The sequence below is a fragment of the Solanum stenotomum genome, chromosome 1 (assembly GCF_019186545.1).
Source record: "Solanum stenotomum isolate F172 chromosome 1, ASM1918654v1, whole genome shotgun sequence".
NCBI lineage: Eukaryota > Viridiplantae > Streptophyta > Magnoliopsida > Solanales > Solanaceae > Solanum > Solanum stenotomum.
This window is the reverse complement of record NC_064282.1, coordinates 8,508,576-8,526,387: the sequence shown is the minus strand read 5'-3', so window position 1 is coordinate 8,526,387 and position 17,812 is coordinate 8,508,576. Positions and strand designations below refer to the sequence as shown.

At 31.9% G+C, this 17,812-nt stretch overlaps 3 protein-coding genes across 5 annotated transcripts; all 3 read left to right on the top strand.

The window, feature by feature from the left end:
• Positions 1 to 5,821: 5,821 nt before the first annotated feature.
• LOC125866163 (auxin response factor 1) lies at positions 5,822 to 12,189 on the top strand. 3 transcript variants are annotated; one of them, XM_049546474.1, is made up of 15 exons: positions 5,822 to 6,129; positions 6,699 to 6,843; positions 7,339 to 7,457; positions 7,704 to 7,799; positions 7,896 to 7,952; positions 8,059 to 8,211; positions 8,315 to 8,399; positions 8,890 to 8,980; positions 9,077 to 9,241; positions 9,710 to 9,829; positions 9,959 to 10,034; positions 10,466 to 10,631; positions 10,711 to 11,168; positions 11,299 to 11,489; positions 11,885 to 12,189. In XM_049546474.1, exons 2-15 carry the CDS (start codon positions 6,798 to 6,800, stop codon positions 12,024 to 12,026), a joined length of 1,965 nt encoding a protein of 654 aa, XP_049402431.1. In that variant the 5' UTR covers positions 5,822 to 6,129; positions 6,699 to 6,797; the 3' UTR covers positions 12,027 to 12,189. The 3 variants fall into 3 exon arrangements, with proteins under 3 accessions (XP_049402431.1, XP_049402437.1, XP_049402443.1); XM_049546480.1 differs by having other exon boundaries at positions 5,833 to 6,129; positions 6,550 to 6,843; XM_049546486.1 differs by having other exon boundaries at positions 5,833 to 6,129; positions 6,542 to 6,843.
• A 3,389-nt stretch (positions 12,190 to 15,578) lies between these two features.
• On the top strand, positions 15,579 to 16,203 carry LOC125846985 (non-specific lipid transfer protein GPI-anchored 30). Its single transcript, XM_049526707.1, has 2 exons — positions 15,579 to 15,936; positions 16,053 to 16,203. Exons 1-2 carry the CDS (start codon positions 15,618 to 15,620, stop codon positions 16,145 to 16,147), a joined length of 414 nt encoding a protein of 137 aa, XP_049382664.1. The 5' UTR covers positions 15,579 to 15,617; the 3' UTR covers positions 16,148 to 16,203.
• An 843-nt stretch (positions 16,204 to 17,046) lies between these two features.
• On the top strand, positions 17,047 to 17,747 carry LOC125866126 (uncharacterized). Its single transcript, XM_049546428.1, has one exon. It carries the CDS (start codon positions 17,050 to 17,052, stop codon positions 17,533 to 17,535), a length of 486 nt encoding a protein of 161 aa, XP_049402385.1. The 5' UTR covers positions 17,047 to 17,049; the 3' UTR covers positions 17,536 to 17,747.
• The last annotated feature ends 65 nt before the right edge of the window (positions 17,748 to 17,812 follow it).

The following is a 17,812-nucleotide window of genomic DNA, read 5'->3' as shown; positions in this document are numbered from 1 at the left end:
ACCGGATAAAGTATTATTATTTTGTAGTTAACTATGGTTAAGTTTTCTGGACTAATGTAGGTATAAAGTTACAAATGTACCCTTCCAACAAACATAGAAAAGTTTTGTCTAGTTTCTATTAATTGAAAGTAGCTAAGGTTCTTTTTTCTTTTAAAGTTTAACCCAAACAAACATGTGGAGTTCATTTCACGGCTCTTATTATTGGGCCACCATTCCATACTTTCACTTCCATTATTGCTTCTCCATCCTCTCCATCCTCTCATGTCTCTCCCTTTTTTATTTTTTATTATTACTCGCTTCTCCCCGTTCAATTTTACTCGTCTATTTTAAATTTTATAGATATTTCAAAAAAAAAAATGATTGATGTGAAAAATTCATCATAATATCTGAATTATTAAATAAAAGTTACTCCCTTCATTTCAAATTAATTGAATTGTTGAGGTGTTTCACATCCTTTAAGAAAAGAAGATTAAAACATAAATTAGGCATAACTTTCCATTTTTACCTTATTAATTATTATCAAATTTATGATTAAAATAACTAAATATTAATTAATAACTAATTTCAATACTAACTAATGAAGGGTAAAATTGGAAGAACATTCTAAAAATAGTCTTGAAAATTAAACAATTAAGTTAATTTGAAAAATGAAAAATGTCTCAACAATTCAATTAATATGAAATGGAGTAATGTCTTATTACTTGTTTAACTAGACTAATTCCGAAATAAGCTATATGAAGATTTGAGATTAATAGCGAAAGAAGTTATTTCTATAAGAAGATGAAATAATAATTATCAAAAATAAATAATGAAAATGATAGAGATTTTCAAGTTCCATCAAGCCCTTTTTCTACAAAATAAGGTGAAATGTATTTTATAAATAAACAATTATTTTTTTTAAAATTATGAAATAGGAGTGTATTATTTCTAATATAGTAAAGTAAATAATTAATAAATAATAATACAAGATAAATTATTTAATATAGTTAAATTCAAAATAACAACCGAACTTATCTTCAAATCAAATGATCCTTTAATATTTTACTTTTTTTTTTGTGTGTGTGTGAGTTGGCTTTACTGTTTGAGTGGGCAATGCACTCAATTTCCCCAACTATAGTGGGACCCTTTTTCCCATTTCCTCGTTATCTTATTATTTCGACCCAATCCACTATAAGTTTTTACGAAAATGACAAAATTAGGTTCATAATTATAATACAATTTCCACTAAATTATCCTTAAAATAATTTAATAGAGTGGTTTGGAGGACTGACAAAGGGTACGTAAATTTGGTGGATGTATTAAATTTATGGGATGTAACTTTACTTCTTTAGCTACAAATTATTATAAAATTATAAGTTAGTTATGGTCAAATTTAACAAACATAATAGTAATTTGTATAAAAATATCATAAACGTTGTCAATATGTAAAGAAGTAAATAAATAAATAATCACTATAATGACATTGTATTTTAAAAGTACAGTTCAAGTATGTAAACTTGTTAGAAGAGTAATAATAGGTTTGAAACTAGTCTGTTTTAATGTTTTTCTCGAATAATACTAAATTGATTTTAAAAAGTTAATTAAATGTTTAAATCACCGACATTAGTAATTGTAATGATTCACTTATAATTATCTAAGCTATTTTATTGAGTGATATCATCTTTTTATTCAATATATAGGTAAAATGTTGTATGATCAAATGACGTAAATCGTTATGCCTTTGTTTAAGAGAAATGTGTACAATATATAGTCATACATACATTTATACATATTTCTTAAAAACGATAAAAATGACTTTCAATAAAAATAAAAGGAAGTTCATATAATAGGTTCGGAATTTCAAAGTCAAAATGCAATTATATTATGTGATTTGTACATTTGTCCAACTACTAAAATAGACTTTTTTTTTCTTGATTTCAAAATAAAACATTTTATACATGTGTTAGAAATACAAATCATAAACGAAATTGACATTTAAAGATGTAAAGGAGTGAATAAATTATTATAATGACATTGCATTTTGGAAATACAGTTTAAATATACTATTATACTTTTATTTGATGAATTTTTATTATTTTAAAACATATTTAATAGGATCATAAATTGTTATTGATGCGTCTCCATTTGACTAGTCACCCTTTATAAGTTAAACTTCATTTACTAAATTGGTAGAAATAAAAGAAACGAACATGTCTTAGTTGAATTAATTTCACTCTGTTAGATGAGTAATCTTAGATTTGAATCTGATTTGTTTGAATTTAATAACGCAATATCAATTTTTAAAAGTTAATTAAATTAATCTGAGTAATTTAAACCATCAATATCATATGGTAATTGAACCGCTTCCTCGTACTTATTTAAGTTGTTTTATCAAGTAATGTCATTCTTTTTATATTCAATATATATGTAAATTAGTGTTGAATTACACCTTAAATCAATGTACCTTCGTTTCAGAGGAATGTACACAAGTACACAACATGCATATAAACACTAAGTGTTGTCATGGTTGATTACTTTCACTTTATTGGACGAGTAGTACGTATGTTTGAACCTAATTTGCTTCAATGTTTTTTTAGAATAAATGCTAAGTTAATTTTAAAAATTTGATTAACGTGCAAATAGCGGGTCAAACCACCAACATGGTAATTGAAACACTTCACTTATTATTTATATGAGCTGTTTTTTGAATGATGTCATTTCTTTTAGTATTCAATATATATATAAAATGATGTTGAATCACACCGCTTGAGTCGAGATGCCTCCACCCCTGTAGAAATGTACGCAACATTCATACATACATACTCATTAACATCGATAAAAATGTTTTTCAATATATAAAAAAATATAAAACATTAATTAAAGTTTAAATAATGAGTTTGAAATTTCAAATCAAAATACAATTGTATAATGTGATTTATACATTTGCCCAAATACTAGAGTACACTATTTTCCCTTGGTTTCATAATATAATAAAGGGAAATGGGTAAAAAATACCCCTTAACTTTATTTTATTGGTTGACTATGCCCTTGCAGTTAAAGTGAAGTTAGTTTTACCCCTACCGTTACTAATTTTACCATATATACCCCTTATTTGACGGAAAATCCCAAATTGACTTAAATTGCCCAATTTAATTAAAATAGCCCGATTTTCTCTTTTAATCATAACCCAAACCTCTAAACCAAATGAATTCATACCAAATTAAAACCCCAAACCCATGACCAACCCCTCTAATCATAGCCCGATTTTGGCTTCTTGAAGTTTTTTTTTTTTTTTTTAAATAATCTTCTTGAAGATCTATTATCTTCATGATGTGATTTTTTGCACATGGTTAACTTCTTGATTATCCCTGAAAATTTAAATTATGCTCCAATTATGTTGAGGATCCACATACATTTGCCGATCTTTTCGTATCAAATGATGATTCGTAAGTTTCAGTCACTTGCCTAAGAAGTTTTTTCTTTTCATTATTTAGATTGAAAAACAACAATACCATTGTTCTTTAATTTGCTTCTTTTATAGGACACTGTTGATGAGATCATGTGCATTCTACCCTAAATTCGGGGTGGGAGCTTTTGGCATTTTCCCAGTGCTTTTAAAGATAGGAAAAACACGAACAACAAGTAGTTTTGGTGACTTAGGCTGTGAATTTTTTGAACTCAAATTCACCGGTGGAGAAATGCTCAGCAATACAGAGCTAATTGGCGAATCCAAATCGGAACTGAAAGATGAGCTCAACCCACCAAAATTCTTCACCTCAATGACGACCATCTATAATTAGATTATCTACTGAATTATAGGAAGGGATTTGAAATTTTTTTGCCCTAAGAATGTTCATTTGAGAGTGGGTTAAAAAAATTTGGTCATGAGATTAGAGGGGTCGGGCATTGGGTTAAAAATAGGGAATGTTTTTTTTTAAATTTGGGTAATTTGGGGCTTTCCGTTAAATGAGGGATATATATGGTGAAATTAGTAATGATAGGGGTAAAATTAACTTCATTTTAATGATAAAGATAAAATCAATCAATAAAACAAAGTTGAGAGATATTTTTGACCCATTTTCCTATAATGAACTTAGTATTATGACACAAGTGTTGCTCGGTTGTAGATTTAATCAACGTGGATAAGCTGTAGGCGATTGCATCTCGTAGTGAAATGTGCAAATGACCAATCAGGAGAAGAAATGGACAATAAATGAAGGGATTGAGATGTCATTAAAGCAGAAAATATGTGGACATTAATGTCAAATCCCACTCAGCCATCATCAATAATGAAACACACCCACATAATTAATCAATTAAACAATTAAAAGCACTTCTTGTCTGCTTAATTTTAATTTAATTAATTAAATACACAAATAATTAATTAAAGTAATTAATAAGAAAAGATAATTAAAAAAATCGTGCAATTCCCAATAGAGTTAGCTTTAACGCGCGTGGACACTGGATGGGAAACCTGTTGGCGTTTCGGGGCACGCTTTTCTTCTGTGTTTCTTTTTTATTTATTAGTAGTATTATACATTTATTATTTATTCAATCCCTCCGTCCAACAATAATTATTCACTATTGACTTGGTATACTCTTTAAAAATTAATAAATAATAGTAATAATATTATTTTTTTATTTTATTAAATTTAATACTTTGAGAAATATGTTGGATGATACTATTTTAATAGTAAGGATAAAATAGACATAAAAAGTAAATTACTTTATCTTTTAATTTTTTAAATTAGATAAATATTATTGAACAATTATATTTTTAGTATAGTGGACAACAGAGATACTATTTATTTATTTACTCTTCCCTCTATTATTATTCTTCATCTACCCACCCCTACCAAAGATCGGATCTAATTATGAGTACAAATGAATCCACTCTTTTGACTTCATTTATACATTTATCAATACCCAATCAAATAAATTTTCTGTCTATTTATATATATATATATATATCTTATTAATAACAAATTTTTGTTTTATTCTGTATGGTTTTTATTTATAGCTAATTTTTATTATCATTAGCCTACATTTTTTTTTAATTAAAAAAGGAAATTATATATAACATATTGAGACATAAGTGGAGTCAGAATTTAAAGTTTATGAAGTTAAAGAATTTTGATTACTTTATGTTACTAGAATTTAAATTAGTAATTTATATATATTTTGTAATTTTTAAAAGACTACAAAATTTCAACTAGAATTACTAAATTCGACTATTTTCATAATTTTTATAATGCATATACCTTAGTCTTCTATTACAAAATAGAAAAGCTCTAGACATTTATTTTCACACTATATGTATCTTAAGGGGTAGATTTATTTGGTATTGTTGTAGCAATAATAGAAAATAAACCTTTAATTAATTAATCGAAATACATGATAAATAGCTTGAGCACTAGTAAGATTTAACGTTCTCGCTTCTTAGCTAGTAAGCTAAAATTGCTGGCTAAACAAACTCACTAACCTATATTCAATCAGTAATAAACGTGTGGTAAATTTATAATGTAAAAATTACATTAATAATTTTCATACTAGTTACTTAAATTTATTATTAAAAATAAAGTTATTCCTTCATTGTGGATTTTGTTAGGCTGCTGTATGATTTAAAATTTTCCTAATTAAATTAGTGTTTATTTTTTTTTATTTTCTGCAATTATTTTGGATTTATGTGTGTAATCTCCAAGTCCAATGCGTATTTTGGCTGTTCAAAGTCTACTTGCTTGACAGTTGACACCATTGCTCCACACAGTCCAACATATAAACCCAAAAAGAAAAAGAAAAAGGAAAAAGAAATTTGGAAAAAAAGAAAAAAATGTGTATACATACAGAGATACATGAATATTTGTAGAGAGAGAAACAAAAGGAGTACTGTCGGCTTCAACCAGGCAAACACCATCACCATTTTCTCTTTCTTCCTCTATAGCTTTACTCTCTCTTTGTCAAGAACACAAAACCCTAATTTCATCTCTTTATTGTTCAGCTAATCGGTCAATTTAATCTTCGACCTGTTTTCTGTGACAGAGTTTAGTTAATTTTCTGAAGTTTTTTCGATTGTGTGTTGTTGTACATGGAAATGAATATTATTTACGTGGATTATGATGAGAAATAGCGAAATCCGGGTGAATACTTAAGGTAATCTTTTGGTTTGCTTTGAATTCTGATTTTGTTCCTTTTTGGTTGATTTCTTCTAGTTTTATATAGAAAAAATCGCTGTTGTTATTATATATAGAAAGTTGTGAATTTCCATATGGTAGATGGTTTCTCTATAGATATATAAATTTTAGCTGACAGAGTTTGGGTTAGATCTCGGAGTTGTCATAAGTGTTTCGATCTGTAATTGGTTTCTATATTTTTTAGTACAACTTGTTTGATTTTTTCATCTTTTCCTCTTTTGATGTGAGTTTTCATCTGTGTTGAACTTTAGAATCTCCATTTTGGGATCTAATTAAGGGTTTAAGTTATGCCTCTATATTTCTCAATTTGGTTGCTCTCATGTTTTACTGTAAAAGGGGCTCAAGCAGGCGTTTGTGCCCAATTTTTTAAGTTGTGCAGATTATTTGAGAGGGGGTGATAAATTTTGTGCTTTTGGAGAGATTTGTTGAAGAAGAGCAAGAACAGTTGGAGATTTTGAGGCTTTAAAGTTCACATCTGCATTTGTTCACTATTACTTGGTTTATTCTGATTCTCGTGGGTTATGTCAGTTGGATCTAGTTAATTTTGCCGGGAATTCATTGAGAGGTATAGTCTTCTGAAGACACAGATAATCACTTAAGAGTTGGTGACTTCAAATTGATTTTCTTATGGCACACGTTGCTGCAAATCATTTCGGTGGCGGGACTCATCCAGGTTTGAGTTATTTCCTCTTTCAATTCCAACACTTTTATGTTTATAATCTATAATTACTAGTGGTTTATGCTTAATTAGATATTGCTCATTTATTTTTTCCAAGTTCATGTAGTATGATGTACCTGTAGACTGTAAATGCTCTCTTTTGCCCATTATTTGCTTTTGGTTGGAGCTTTCACAATGTTGGTTCTCCTTGTTCCTATTTATCTTACTCATCTCACATGAACCAATTATATGCAAGTTCTAATGGATTAGTCCTCACTCCGGCTTTTTTATAAGTTTTTCCATTTGGTCATTTTACTTGGTCATATATTTATAATATATGCACATAACACTGTCCTATGTGTGTCTCCCTTAATACATTGACATCTATTGCTCTTGTATGTCATTTGTATGGTAGTAGCCAATTCTTGTGCTTCCGCACTGCCTAGCCCAATAAATGTAAAATTTGTTACTTGTGAAAGTGATGTATATAATTGTTTGATCTTTCTGTAGGGGTGTCTGCAAATGGTGCATTATACAAGGAACTTTGGCATGCCTGTGCTGGACCTCTCGTAACAGTTCCTCGTGAAGGGGAAAGAGTTTATTATTTCCCACAGGGTCACATGGAACAGGTATATCTTTTAATTTACATTTTTCTTCCCTCCTCTTTTATCTTTTTAGGTCTTATGTACACTTCTTAATTTTCTCGTGCAAACGTGGAAGATATATAAAACCTCAATTATAGTGTGATGTTTCATACTGTCTTTTTTATTGCGTTTTCTACAACAGTTTTATCAAACAGACGTGTGATATCTAATGGTGCTTTTCTCTCTCTCTATTTCTCATTATGATTCTTTATGATTGCAATCTGTTTCCAGCTTGAAGCATCGACACACCAGGGAGTAGACCAACACCTTCCGTCTTTCAATTTGCCAGCTAAAATTTTATGCAAAGTGATGAATGTCCAACTTCGGGTAAGTGCCCTATTTTTCTTTTAAAAAAATAACATTATTTTTAATTCTCCCTTCCTATGGTTGAATCATGGTTATAAGTACCATTTTTAATTTTAGGCTGAGTCAGAGACAGATGAGGTGTATGCACAGATAACTCTGCTTCCTGAACAAGATGTGAGTGCCGCCCTTTAAATCTTTGAGGTTTTGATCATATGAGACTTCCAAAACATACTTTTTTACTTAACATCCTGCATTCTCCTTTTGTCTTCTGTGGATTTAGCAAGGCGAGATCACAAGCCCTGATCCTCCTCCCCCTGAACCTGAAAAGTGCACTGTCCATTCGTTTTGCAAGACTCTTACTGCATCTGATACTAGCACCCATGGTGGGTTTTCTGTTCTCCGAAGGCATGCAGATGAATGTTTGCCTCAACTGGTAAGCTTGTATTTCATAATTATGCCTTGCCTTGGCTTCACCCTTCTGAACTCCTCTACCCCTATCCATTTATTCTTCTCATTAATTTTTGCTACATACTCAGGACATGTCGCAACAACCACCATGGCAGGAATTGGTCGCTAGTGATCTACATGGCAATGAATGGCACTTCCGCCACATTTTTCGAGGTTATATATCAATTTTGTCGGTATAACTTGGAGATTCAGATTAAAGTTATTGTTGAGTTGGGTCAGTAGAGTTGTTCATAGAGGTAGTGAGGAGGGGAAGAGAAAAACTACTTTCAATCTAGTTGGTGACACTTCTGTTAGGCTGTGGTGTCTGAGTGGGAGACTTGATTCTTTTTGTGTTGGTCAGTACCAGTGTTTTAAAAGACGGAGGCGTGAGGCGAGGCGTAACAGAGTTTTTTAAAACACTGGTCAGTACTAAGTAGACGTCAGGTGGGAGATTCCTTTTTTTGCTTGGATGTTTCTGTCTGAAAATAGGCCTTTTAACTTTGTTGTGATGCATTTTTCTCAAATCAGATGTAAGACCTGTATTGTATAACTTGTGTTTTGTCATTTAAGAGAGCAAGGCCTGTGGTTATGGCATACAGACTCTTTCTTCATTACGTATAATCTTTTGTTTAGTTCTCATAATAAATGTTGACTTCACGTTCAGGTCAACCTAGGCGACACTTGCTCACAACTGGGTGGAGTGTTTTTGTCAGTGCAAAGAAGTTGGTTGCTGGAGATGCTTTCATCTTTCTCAGGCAAGTTTACGAGTAACATATCCAGCCATATTTTACTGGAAGTGTTTATAAAAACTCTCTTTCATAACCCTTCCATCATTTCATTTATCTCTGCAGGGGAGACAGTGGGGAGCTTAGAGTTGGTGTTAGGAGACTCATGAGACAGCTAAATAATATGCCATCTTCTGTGATTTCAAGTCACAGTATGCATCTGGGTGTTCTTGCAACTGCATCTCATGCCATCTCAACTGGGACCCTCTTCTCGGTGTTCTATAAGCCTAGGTAGTTCCTTTTTCCCTTTCCAACACGGGTATATAATCGCTATTTTATAGGATGAAGCTTCCTCTCTCTGTATGTCAATATTGTTGGGTTGCTGTTCAACCAATGGCGATGATAGTCTGATTTCATCGAGATTGGCAACAACAAAAATCATGTGTAGTAATTAATCGTACTGTGAGCATTAAGTTTCTCTAATTTCATCTCTGTTAATTGTTGTATACAAGCTCTGTGGTATAGGAAATTTGAATTTTTTATTTTGCAGGTTGGTATAATCTTAGCTAGCATTAGTAGTGATGGATTTAAGATGTTAAGGGACTTGAGTAGCGTCATCCAGTTTTTCTGTTTCTGTATGCATGTTTTGATACTTGGTTCTTATTGTCTTGCCAGTCTTTTGAATATTTTCTTGCTTCTGCATCTAGATTCTTTCACTTGCCATGTGGATTTAACTGTAATAAAACTGCTGATTTCCAGGACTAGTCAGTCAGAATTCATTGTCAGTGTGAACAAATATCTTGAAGCACGAAATCACAAGCTTTCTGTTGGGATGAGGTTTAAAATGAGATTTGAGGGTGAGGAAGTTCCAGAAAGAAGGTAAAGCTTCAGAATATAATAACTTTCAGTTCTTAGAGATCTGCATTACATTCAGCTCTAATTATATTTAAAAGAGGACTATAAAAGGCTAAAACTCAATTAACCCTTGGCTACTTTATCTGTATATAGGTTTAGTGGAACAATTGTTGGTGTTGGTGATAACCCATCATCTAGATGGCCTGATTCTGAATGGAGATCTTTGAAGGTACTTTTTATTTTTTTAATTTGTATGAGTGACCATTCAAGCTTGCTGTTAATTATCATCTTAGGCCTCTCCATGATCTTGTTTTTGTTGTTGGATGCTGTTAAGAGGTCGTGAAATTTACTCCTCTCAACCCACTTTGTTTTGTACTGTTGCCCATTAAACAACATTTTATGTTTTTGTTTATGTGCCCTGGATAGAAAGGAGAGCAACCTGTCTAGTTTTTAAGTATTTGGTTCTCTTCATGTGATGTCATTGTGTCCTGTGGTATCTACTTAGATATTACTGCAATGTGGTTTACTAGGGATTATAGAATTCTGCAAATAAAGTTGGCATCTGTTGCTCTAACCATGTTTTCACCTTTCCATTTTCTTTGCCACATTAACCTATAGACAATAGCTAATAAACCCGCTTTGTGCATTTGATTCGTTCAGGTTCACTGGGATGAACCATCGTCAATTTTGCGTCCAGATAGGGTTTCTCCATGGGATATGGAACCACTTGTCGCAGCAACACCTACAAACACCCAGCCTCCTCAAAGAAATAAGCGTGCTCGACCGTCAGTTTTACCGTCGCCAGTGCAAGAACTTCCTGCTTTAGGTCTGAAATCTTTCTCCTGTGCTGTATGATTATTACTTCTAATGTACACACATTCTCATTGGCAACTCTCATTTTGTAGGAATGTGGAAGTCTCCTGTAGATTCTCCTTCATCATTCTCGTACTGTGATCCGTCTCGTGGGCGAGATCTCTACCCTTCACCCAAACTTTCTTCTGCCGCAAAGGGCCTGGGTTATAGTGAGAATGGTTCCATGCCTCTTTCTACCAAAACGATGTACTGGTCAAGTCAATCGGAGACATGTACAGAGTCTGTTGCACCTGCTAGTGAAAAGAGACCGGCTAATGGATGTAGGTTATTCGGAATTGAGTTGCGGGATTGTCCAACCATAGACGAATCCTCATCGGTTGCTATGCCAAGTGCTGTAATGGAGGATCTGCCAGCTCCATCTTTAAATGTTGATTCTGACCGAAACTCCGAACCATCAAATCCAATTCCTTCAGTAAGTTGTGAGCCTGAAAAGTCATCTCTGAGGTCTACCCATGAGTCTCAAAGCAAACAAATCCGGAGTTGCACTAAGGTACACCTAACGTTAAGTCTATATTTTGTTCTGTTCGGAATTCTCTCTTTCACAAGTAAATGGTTGTGGTGCCCTTGTTTTGCCAAATTGGAGTTCATTGTTTGATTGAGCTTCTTGGTATTCTCCATAGGTGCATATGCAAGGGAAGGCAGTTGGGAGGGCAGTTGATCTCACAAGATTAGATAGTTATGAAGATCTGCTTAAGAAATTGGAGGAGATGTTCGAGATTGAAGGTGAACTTCGTGGATCAACCAAGAAATGGCAGGTAGTCTACACAGATAACGAGGACGACATGATGATGGTTGGAGATGACCCATGGCAGTAAGTCTGACAACCTTAGTTATATTTTCATTGTTCTATTTTGCATTATTATTATTATTATTTTTTTATTCTTAATCCCTCCCTAAGAGCTCACACCCCTTTTGCTCCCTTGGTGACTCGAACTCGCAACCTTTGGGTTGGAAGTGAGGGGTGCATTACATTTTGTGCTTAAACATTCAATATTCCTTGCGTATAGATAGCTTCTGAGTAATGTGGCTCATAGACAATCAGTTTCATCAGTTGTCTTTCATATTTAATCCACAGTGATCTTACTTTAATGCTTTCTTAAATTTACTTTTTACATAGTTGGATTACAGAAATTTACTTCCGAGATGAAGTTTCTCAAGTCCTACTACTGACTTTGATTCTTTTGGTGTAATGGAAATGTGGTACAGTGAATTCTGCAGCATGGTTAGAAAAATTTACGTCTACACAGCTGAGGAAGCCAAAAAACTTTCACCAAAGATCAAACTTCCTGTTGACGACGTGAAACCAGTTTCAGATGCTGGTATCGTTAGCAATGAGGAGAAAGCATAGGAAGTGGGTCCAGGTACTTGATATACCCATAATGTGTAGAGGAGTGGGGAAAGAATGGATCTGATATGAGTCAATAGTTTTGGTTTTTTTTTGGGGAATGTAAGTGATGCAATTAGCCCGTACTGGCATATGGGTGGTCAGTTATGGATGGTGGCTGGCTGGCAAGACAAGAAAAAAGGATCGGCTTTTGATTTTTAATGTATTTTCTGAGGAGAGTGATGCCATAACAGATAGGATTCTCCATCTTAGTATTATCTTATTGTTATGATTTCGTCAAGAAAGGAGAATCTTATGATGCTTTGCTTGTTTGGACCTCAGAAAAAAGTTTGTCTGCACCCATCTCTAATCTAATGGGAGATGTGGAGAGATAGATACTTTCTGTTGCACTTCTTTTTTATGCCTTTTTGTTTAAATATAAAGTCATGTTATGACAAAGATGGCTTATGTATATATTATTATAAAAAAAAAATAGCCTTTGCAATTACATTATTATTTGTATTTATTTAGGTATCTTTTTCATGATTTAGGAGTATTATTTATGCAAATGTGTGTTTCGTGATTAATCAATATCCTCACATTTCTTTTTCCTGTCTCTTCTACTTCACAAAACGCGTTTCTAGATATTTAGTAAAAGGTACTCATTTGAAAGGATCATAGTCAAATATTCTTCTAATAATAACTAAGACACATAAAGTGAAACACACACACAGTTATAGATTTTGGTTCTTACTGTTTACCTCCCATTTTTATCTTCAACTTCTGTATTGTTTGTTATGTTACCACAATCCAGTCAATCTTAGCTGAAATTGATTTTTCTTTAAAATTGCAATTCGTGTATTTAGTCTTTAATTCTTCTTTCCTAAAAACCCTCAATTCTCTATGGTGGTCCCCTACTCTACGATCGTGTTGAAATAATGGTGATTTGATTTCAATTTATGTGACACTTTCTTTTTTAGTCGTCTTACATTTAATTCAACTTTTATTTTTTTAAACTCCTAATTATAGTCATATTAATGTGTAAGATTTATATTAATACCACACATTTCAAAAGTCTTCTTAAATTTGTATCAAGTCAAACGATGTCACACTATTTTAGTTTTAATATATGGTTGTTGTAACTGAACATTGACTAATTCGTAATAAGATATCGTTTACCACATGGTTGATAAAAACAACAGAGTGATGAAAATGATGTATTTGAGAAAGAATAAAAAAAGTAAAGAAGAAGGAGGTTATGGAAATATTCATCGAATAAAGAGTATTACAAGTCACATCTCACCAACCCTGCAATTTCAAAAAATAAGTAAACAAGTTAAGACTAGATGTCGGCCCCGGTTTGTGCACTTCACTAATAAACCAATCAATGATTTATATTCACACAAAATAAATGATTATTGAAAGAAAAATATCACCTTACATGACATATTTAAAATTGCACGTTTCAAAATATTATAACATAATAAGATCTCTCTCTCACACACATATATATAAAAAGAAGAAAAATCTTTTTTCCTTCTTAAAAAAAAAATTATATATGAAAAAAAAGTAAATGGAGAAAGTAGCAATTTTGACAAAATACTATTCAAAAGAAATTATGCCATTAAGATTCTTCGGATAAAGTCAAAGTTTTTTATGATTTCCGCGTCAATACATTATTTTGTTAAAACATATTTTGGGGAGAAAGGAGGAAAAAAAGGAGATGACATATGGTGTGATGAAGTGGCACATATAATTTAATCTTTATAAGTTACGTTGATTTATTGTCATAATTCGATCGGTATTATTTATAAACATGTAGTCGGTACAAAGTTTTGAGGTCTTAGTAAACATAAATTTCTTTGACCATATGATTATTTTATTTTATATTTGTGGGAGAGAACCTTATAAGATGAGAAATCAAACTATCACGTTAAAGTGAAATGTTCGAGCGTTCAAATAGTCAAACAACTTTACTATCCATATTCTTGAATGGTTATATTCTTAGAACAATGAATTATAGCTTAACAACCTTTTTAATATGATTAAAAAAATATTTTCACAGATAAACAATTTACGCTCTATACCTTATCCTTTAGAATTAGAGGTGAATTCATAATTTGGAGTTTATAAGTTTTTATTACAATTTCAAGTTAATATACGCTAGTATCTGGATTAAGAGACAAGTATTTAATAGATTTTCTAATAAATATATACATAATTAATACAAAAACTATCAAATTCACATGAATCCATAAACAACGCTCTAAATATGCCCTCTCAAAAAATACATCTTAGGCTCCTTACTTGAACAGTTGAACCCATGATTGGATTTGGGCCATACAATGTAACCTCAGTCCACAAAGAATGGGCCTTTGTTTAGTAACCTTGATCCATAACTATTTATCGAGAAATTGACATAAATAGACGTCCATCAAAATAATAGCCTAACAAATAAAAAAACAAAATAAATAAAAACAAAAGGGACAAAAAAAAAATATAGACAAACTAAAATGAAGAGAACACAACACACAACTCATCCCACGTGCAACACATAGAAATATATAAAAGGGACAAAAACAACAGAAAGAGAAACTAATCAAACAAAAGTAAGAAAATTAAGAGACAAAACGACAAATAATTACGACATTAAATAATTGAAAATTTTGGTCCCAAAATGATGAAAGTGACTGCTTGGGGCATTCAGGTAAATTCATTAGTCAAGCAAATTAAAGCTTGTGATTGGCTGATTCGTTTTGGGCTCCTTCTTGAGGCCCAATGGATCTAGTCTATCATCTATAGCTTATGGGCCGGCACCCACTTTTGTTCGGCCCAAATACCCATTTTTTACTCCTAAAATTGCTAGAAAACATTATATTAATCTTTCTTTTTTATGATTGTTGAAAATCATTTTATTTTTAGTTCTTAGAGTGTTATATAATTATCATTTTCCCCTAATTCAATACTAAGAGGATCAATCGTGTTTTCACTTAGTCTTAATACGCCGCGTAATAATGATCACATGCATTATTTGAGGGAAGAGATTATAGTTTTTCCCAAAAACAAAAAGAGAAACTTTTTCCAAACACTTCTTTTAAAATTATAATGTTTTTGTTAAATTTTATTCTTTAATCAGATCTTAAGCTATTGTGAATTACTCTTTAGAATTGTATGTAGATGTCAATATTTATCTATGTGTGCATCAAATTAAGAGTCTGTTTGATTTGACTTATTTTTATCATTTAGTTTAAAAATAAATGCTTATAATCATTTTTTAAATTTATCCAAACATTAAAGAAGTACTTAAAAACTATTTTGACGTAAAATAAATCAATCTAAAACAGGTTCTAGATCTAAATTACCGATTTTTGGTGGTAACCTAAGAATAGAAAAAATGAATAAACAAAATATGTACAACTAAAAGTAGCTCAACTTATCTTAACTATATTTTTAAAAGTCAAAACTCATAGAGACACTGTTAGATCAACAACTCCAACCATGCATATACATCCAAAGTCAAAAATAAAACATATAACACCCAAAAGAAGTATATAAACACAACATATAACCAAGAAAATCAAAGAACAAAAGATCAAAAATCGTATCGAAAAATTAATGGAGATGAAATATTTTATGATGATAGTATTGTTTTTTGGAGTAATGGTGGAAGAAGGAATGAGTCAAAATAGGGATTCATCATGTATGAGCAAGTTACTCCCATGTATGAATTATTTAAATGGAGCAAAAGGGGATCCACCACAAAGTTGTTGCAATCCATTAAAAGAAGTAATTAGAAAAATGCCTGAATGTTTATGTCAAATGGTAAGTATTAAAGGGAGTAAAGCAGCAGAACAAGCTGGGATTGATGTTAATGAGGCACAAATGTTGCCTGCTAAATGTGGACAGCCTGTTAATTATATGGGGTGTCTTAAAGGTACGTCACTCGAATTATAGCATGTTTCAATTGTAAATATACGATAAAATAATTTCACGATACTCTGTTATTAAAATTCTTATATTTGATTTGGAATTTGTGTTGGTTGGTTTCAGGTGCATCAAATTCTGCTGGAAACTCAATGGGGATCACTATAAGCATGACAGTATTGTTGGCTGTTGCTTCTCTGATTTCATTTCAATTTTTGTGATAATCATCATTATATTATTACCTTTTTGTATTAATTGTTGAATATTGAATTAATTTTGGTGTTATATTATTATCTCCCTTGTATGATCTATCAATATATTTTTTTCCATTTTTGTAAGGAAAAAATTGTTTATTGTAGAATGTAGATTAATCAGGCACTTTGTCAAATACACCGTTGGCCAGTATCTAATCTTTGGTATAAGCTGTTGAATTCCAATTTAAAGGGAAAAAGGATAAATATACCCTTTTAACTATGCGATTGCTATATCCTTCAATAGGAGAAAATGATATATATATATATACTCATCGGGTAACAAATGATGCATATATACATCGGTTGTATCTAACAAAAATGCATCTTTTTGGTAACAGACCTATATTAACCGATTTTTTTTTAAAAAAATGAAAATCCTGAAGTTGATTTTTTAATAAAATTGTGTGAAAAATTATCTCACCCTATTTTTTTTTTCTTACCCCTCCACACCCGACCCAAATAAAAAATCTCAATCACTTTCCTATTCAGTCATCACAACTATGACTGCATAAATGAGGAATTGAGTTTTTATAGTTGGGTCGGGTTTGGAGGAGTAAAAAATTTAGTGAGATAATTTTTAAAGTCACGTGACATTTTTAAAATTAAAAATGCATATTCACTCTAAATCACAAGGCGAAAAAGTGAGCAAAATAATCCAAGATTAGCCCTAACATTTACTAGTATTTGCAAAAAGTTGGTGGAGCTACTAGCTTGGCAAAAAGGGTAACGGTCATGAAATTTGAAAAAAAGCTCTTTATGTATCATTTCATTCTCTTTTTAAACGGATACAAGTCCCCTTTTTAGCCACTTTGGTTATAACACATTATACCAAAATCATCTTTGGCACACACCCTCTTAAGTCTAAGCCTATGAAATTGACAAAAGCCATGAAGAAGCTCAAGTTCTGGTCAAAAAAGAAGAAGAAAAAGAGAGTTCCTCTCCTTGAGCGACCACCATCACCGCCACCACCAATCCTCCCATGCTATTACCACTGCCCTTATAATTACCCAGTTCAGCCGTCTGCACCGCCCTTGCCACCTTGGTTCGAGTACGTGCAGCCATATGATGACTCAATTTACACAACAGAGCAAGTTTCAGGTTCAACATCAGACAATTCAAATCAACCTAATGGTAGTACTATTTCTCAGCACATCGATAATGTTGGTGAAATCAATCAACCAAAACCAACACTGTCAGATCATAGTTTGCCTCAACAGTATATGGTTCAGAATCAAGTGTATGGCATACCTGTAAGAACAGAGAGAGCTGGTGGAGCTTTTGGATGTGTGATCAATTTTGGAGCTCATTTGTTCCGTTGCTTCTTTCCTTGCTTCCATATTCGAGAACTGAAGTAAGCTGTATAATGGACTCAGCAAAGCTAAGATTTGGTTTGTCATTGCATTTGCCTCTATCTGGAAACTCTCTCAGTATTGTTGGCAACATACTTTTAATATATTTAATAGCAAGTAATAAAACAGTTGTATAAATATATGGATGGTAAGGTTGTTTTCTTATTTATGAAGGTGAATATTGTCATGTATCATAGCCATATTTCTCAAATAATGTATGCCAGTAGATGGCAGAGAATAAATTTGAATTTTCATGTGGGGAAATTCCCCGAAAAAACAACAA

Excerpts from the sequence above, each read along its gene's own strand:
- LOC125866163 (XM_049546474.1), top strand. The coding sequence starts at position 6,798 with ATGGCACACGTTGCTGCAAATCATTTCGGTGGCGGGACTCATCCAG. Across the intron at positions 8,400-8,889 it reads CTTCCGCCACATTTTTCGAG|GTCAACCTAGGCGACACTTG; the intron begins GTTATATATCAA and ends CTTCACGTTCAG. Across the intron at positions 11,490-11,884 it reads GTTGGAGATGACCCATGGCA|TGAATTCTGCAGCATGGTTA; the intron begins GTAAGTCTGACA and ends AATGTGGTACAG.
- LOC125846985 (XM_049526707.1), top strand. The coding sequence starts at position 15,618 with ATGGAGATGAAATATTTTATGATGATAGTATTGTTTTTTGGAGTAATG. Across the intron at positions 15,937-16,052 it reads TTATATGGGGTGTCTTAAAG|GTGCATCAAATTCTGCTGGA; the intron begins GTACGTCACTCG and ends GGTTGGTTTCAG.
- LOC125866126 (XM_049546428.1), top strand. The coding sequence starts at position 17,050 with ATGAAATTGACAAAAGCCATGAAGAAGCTCAAGTTCTGGTCAAAAAAG.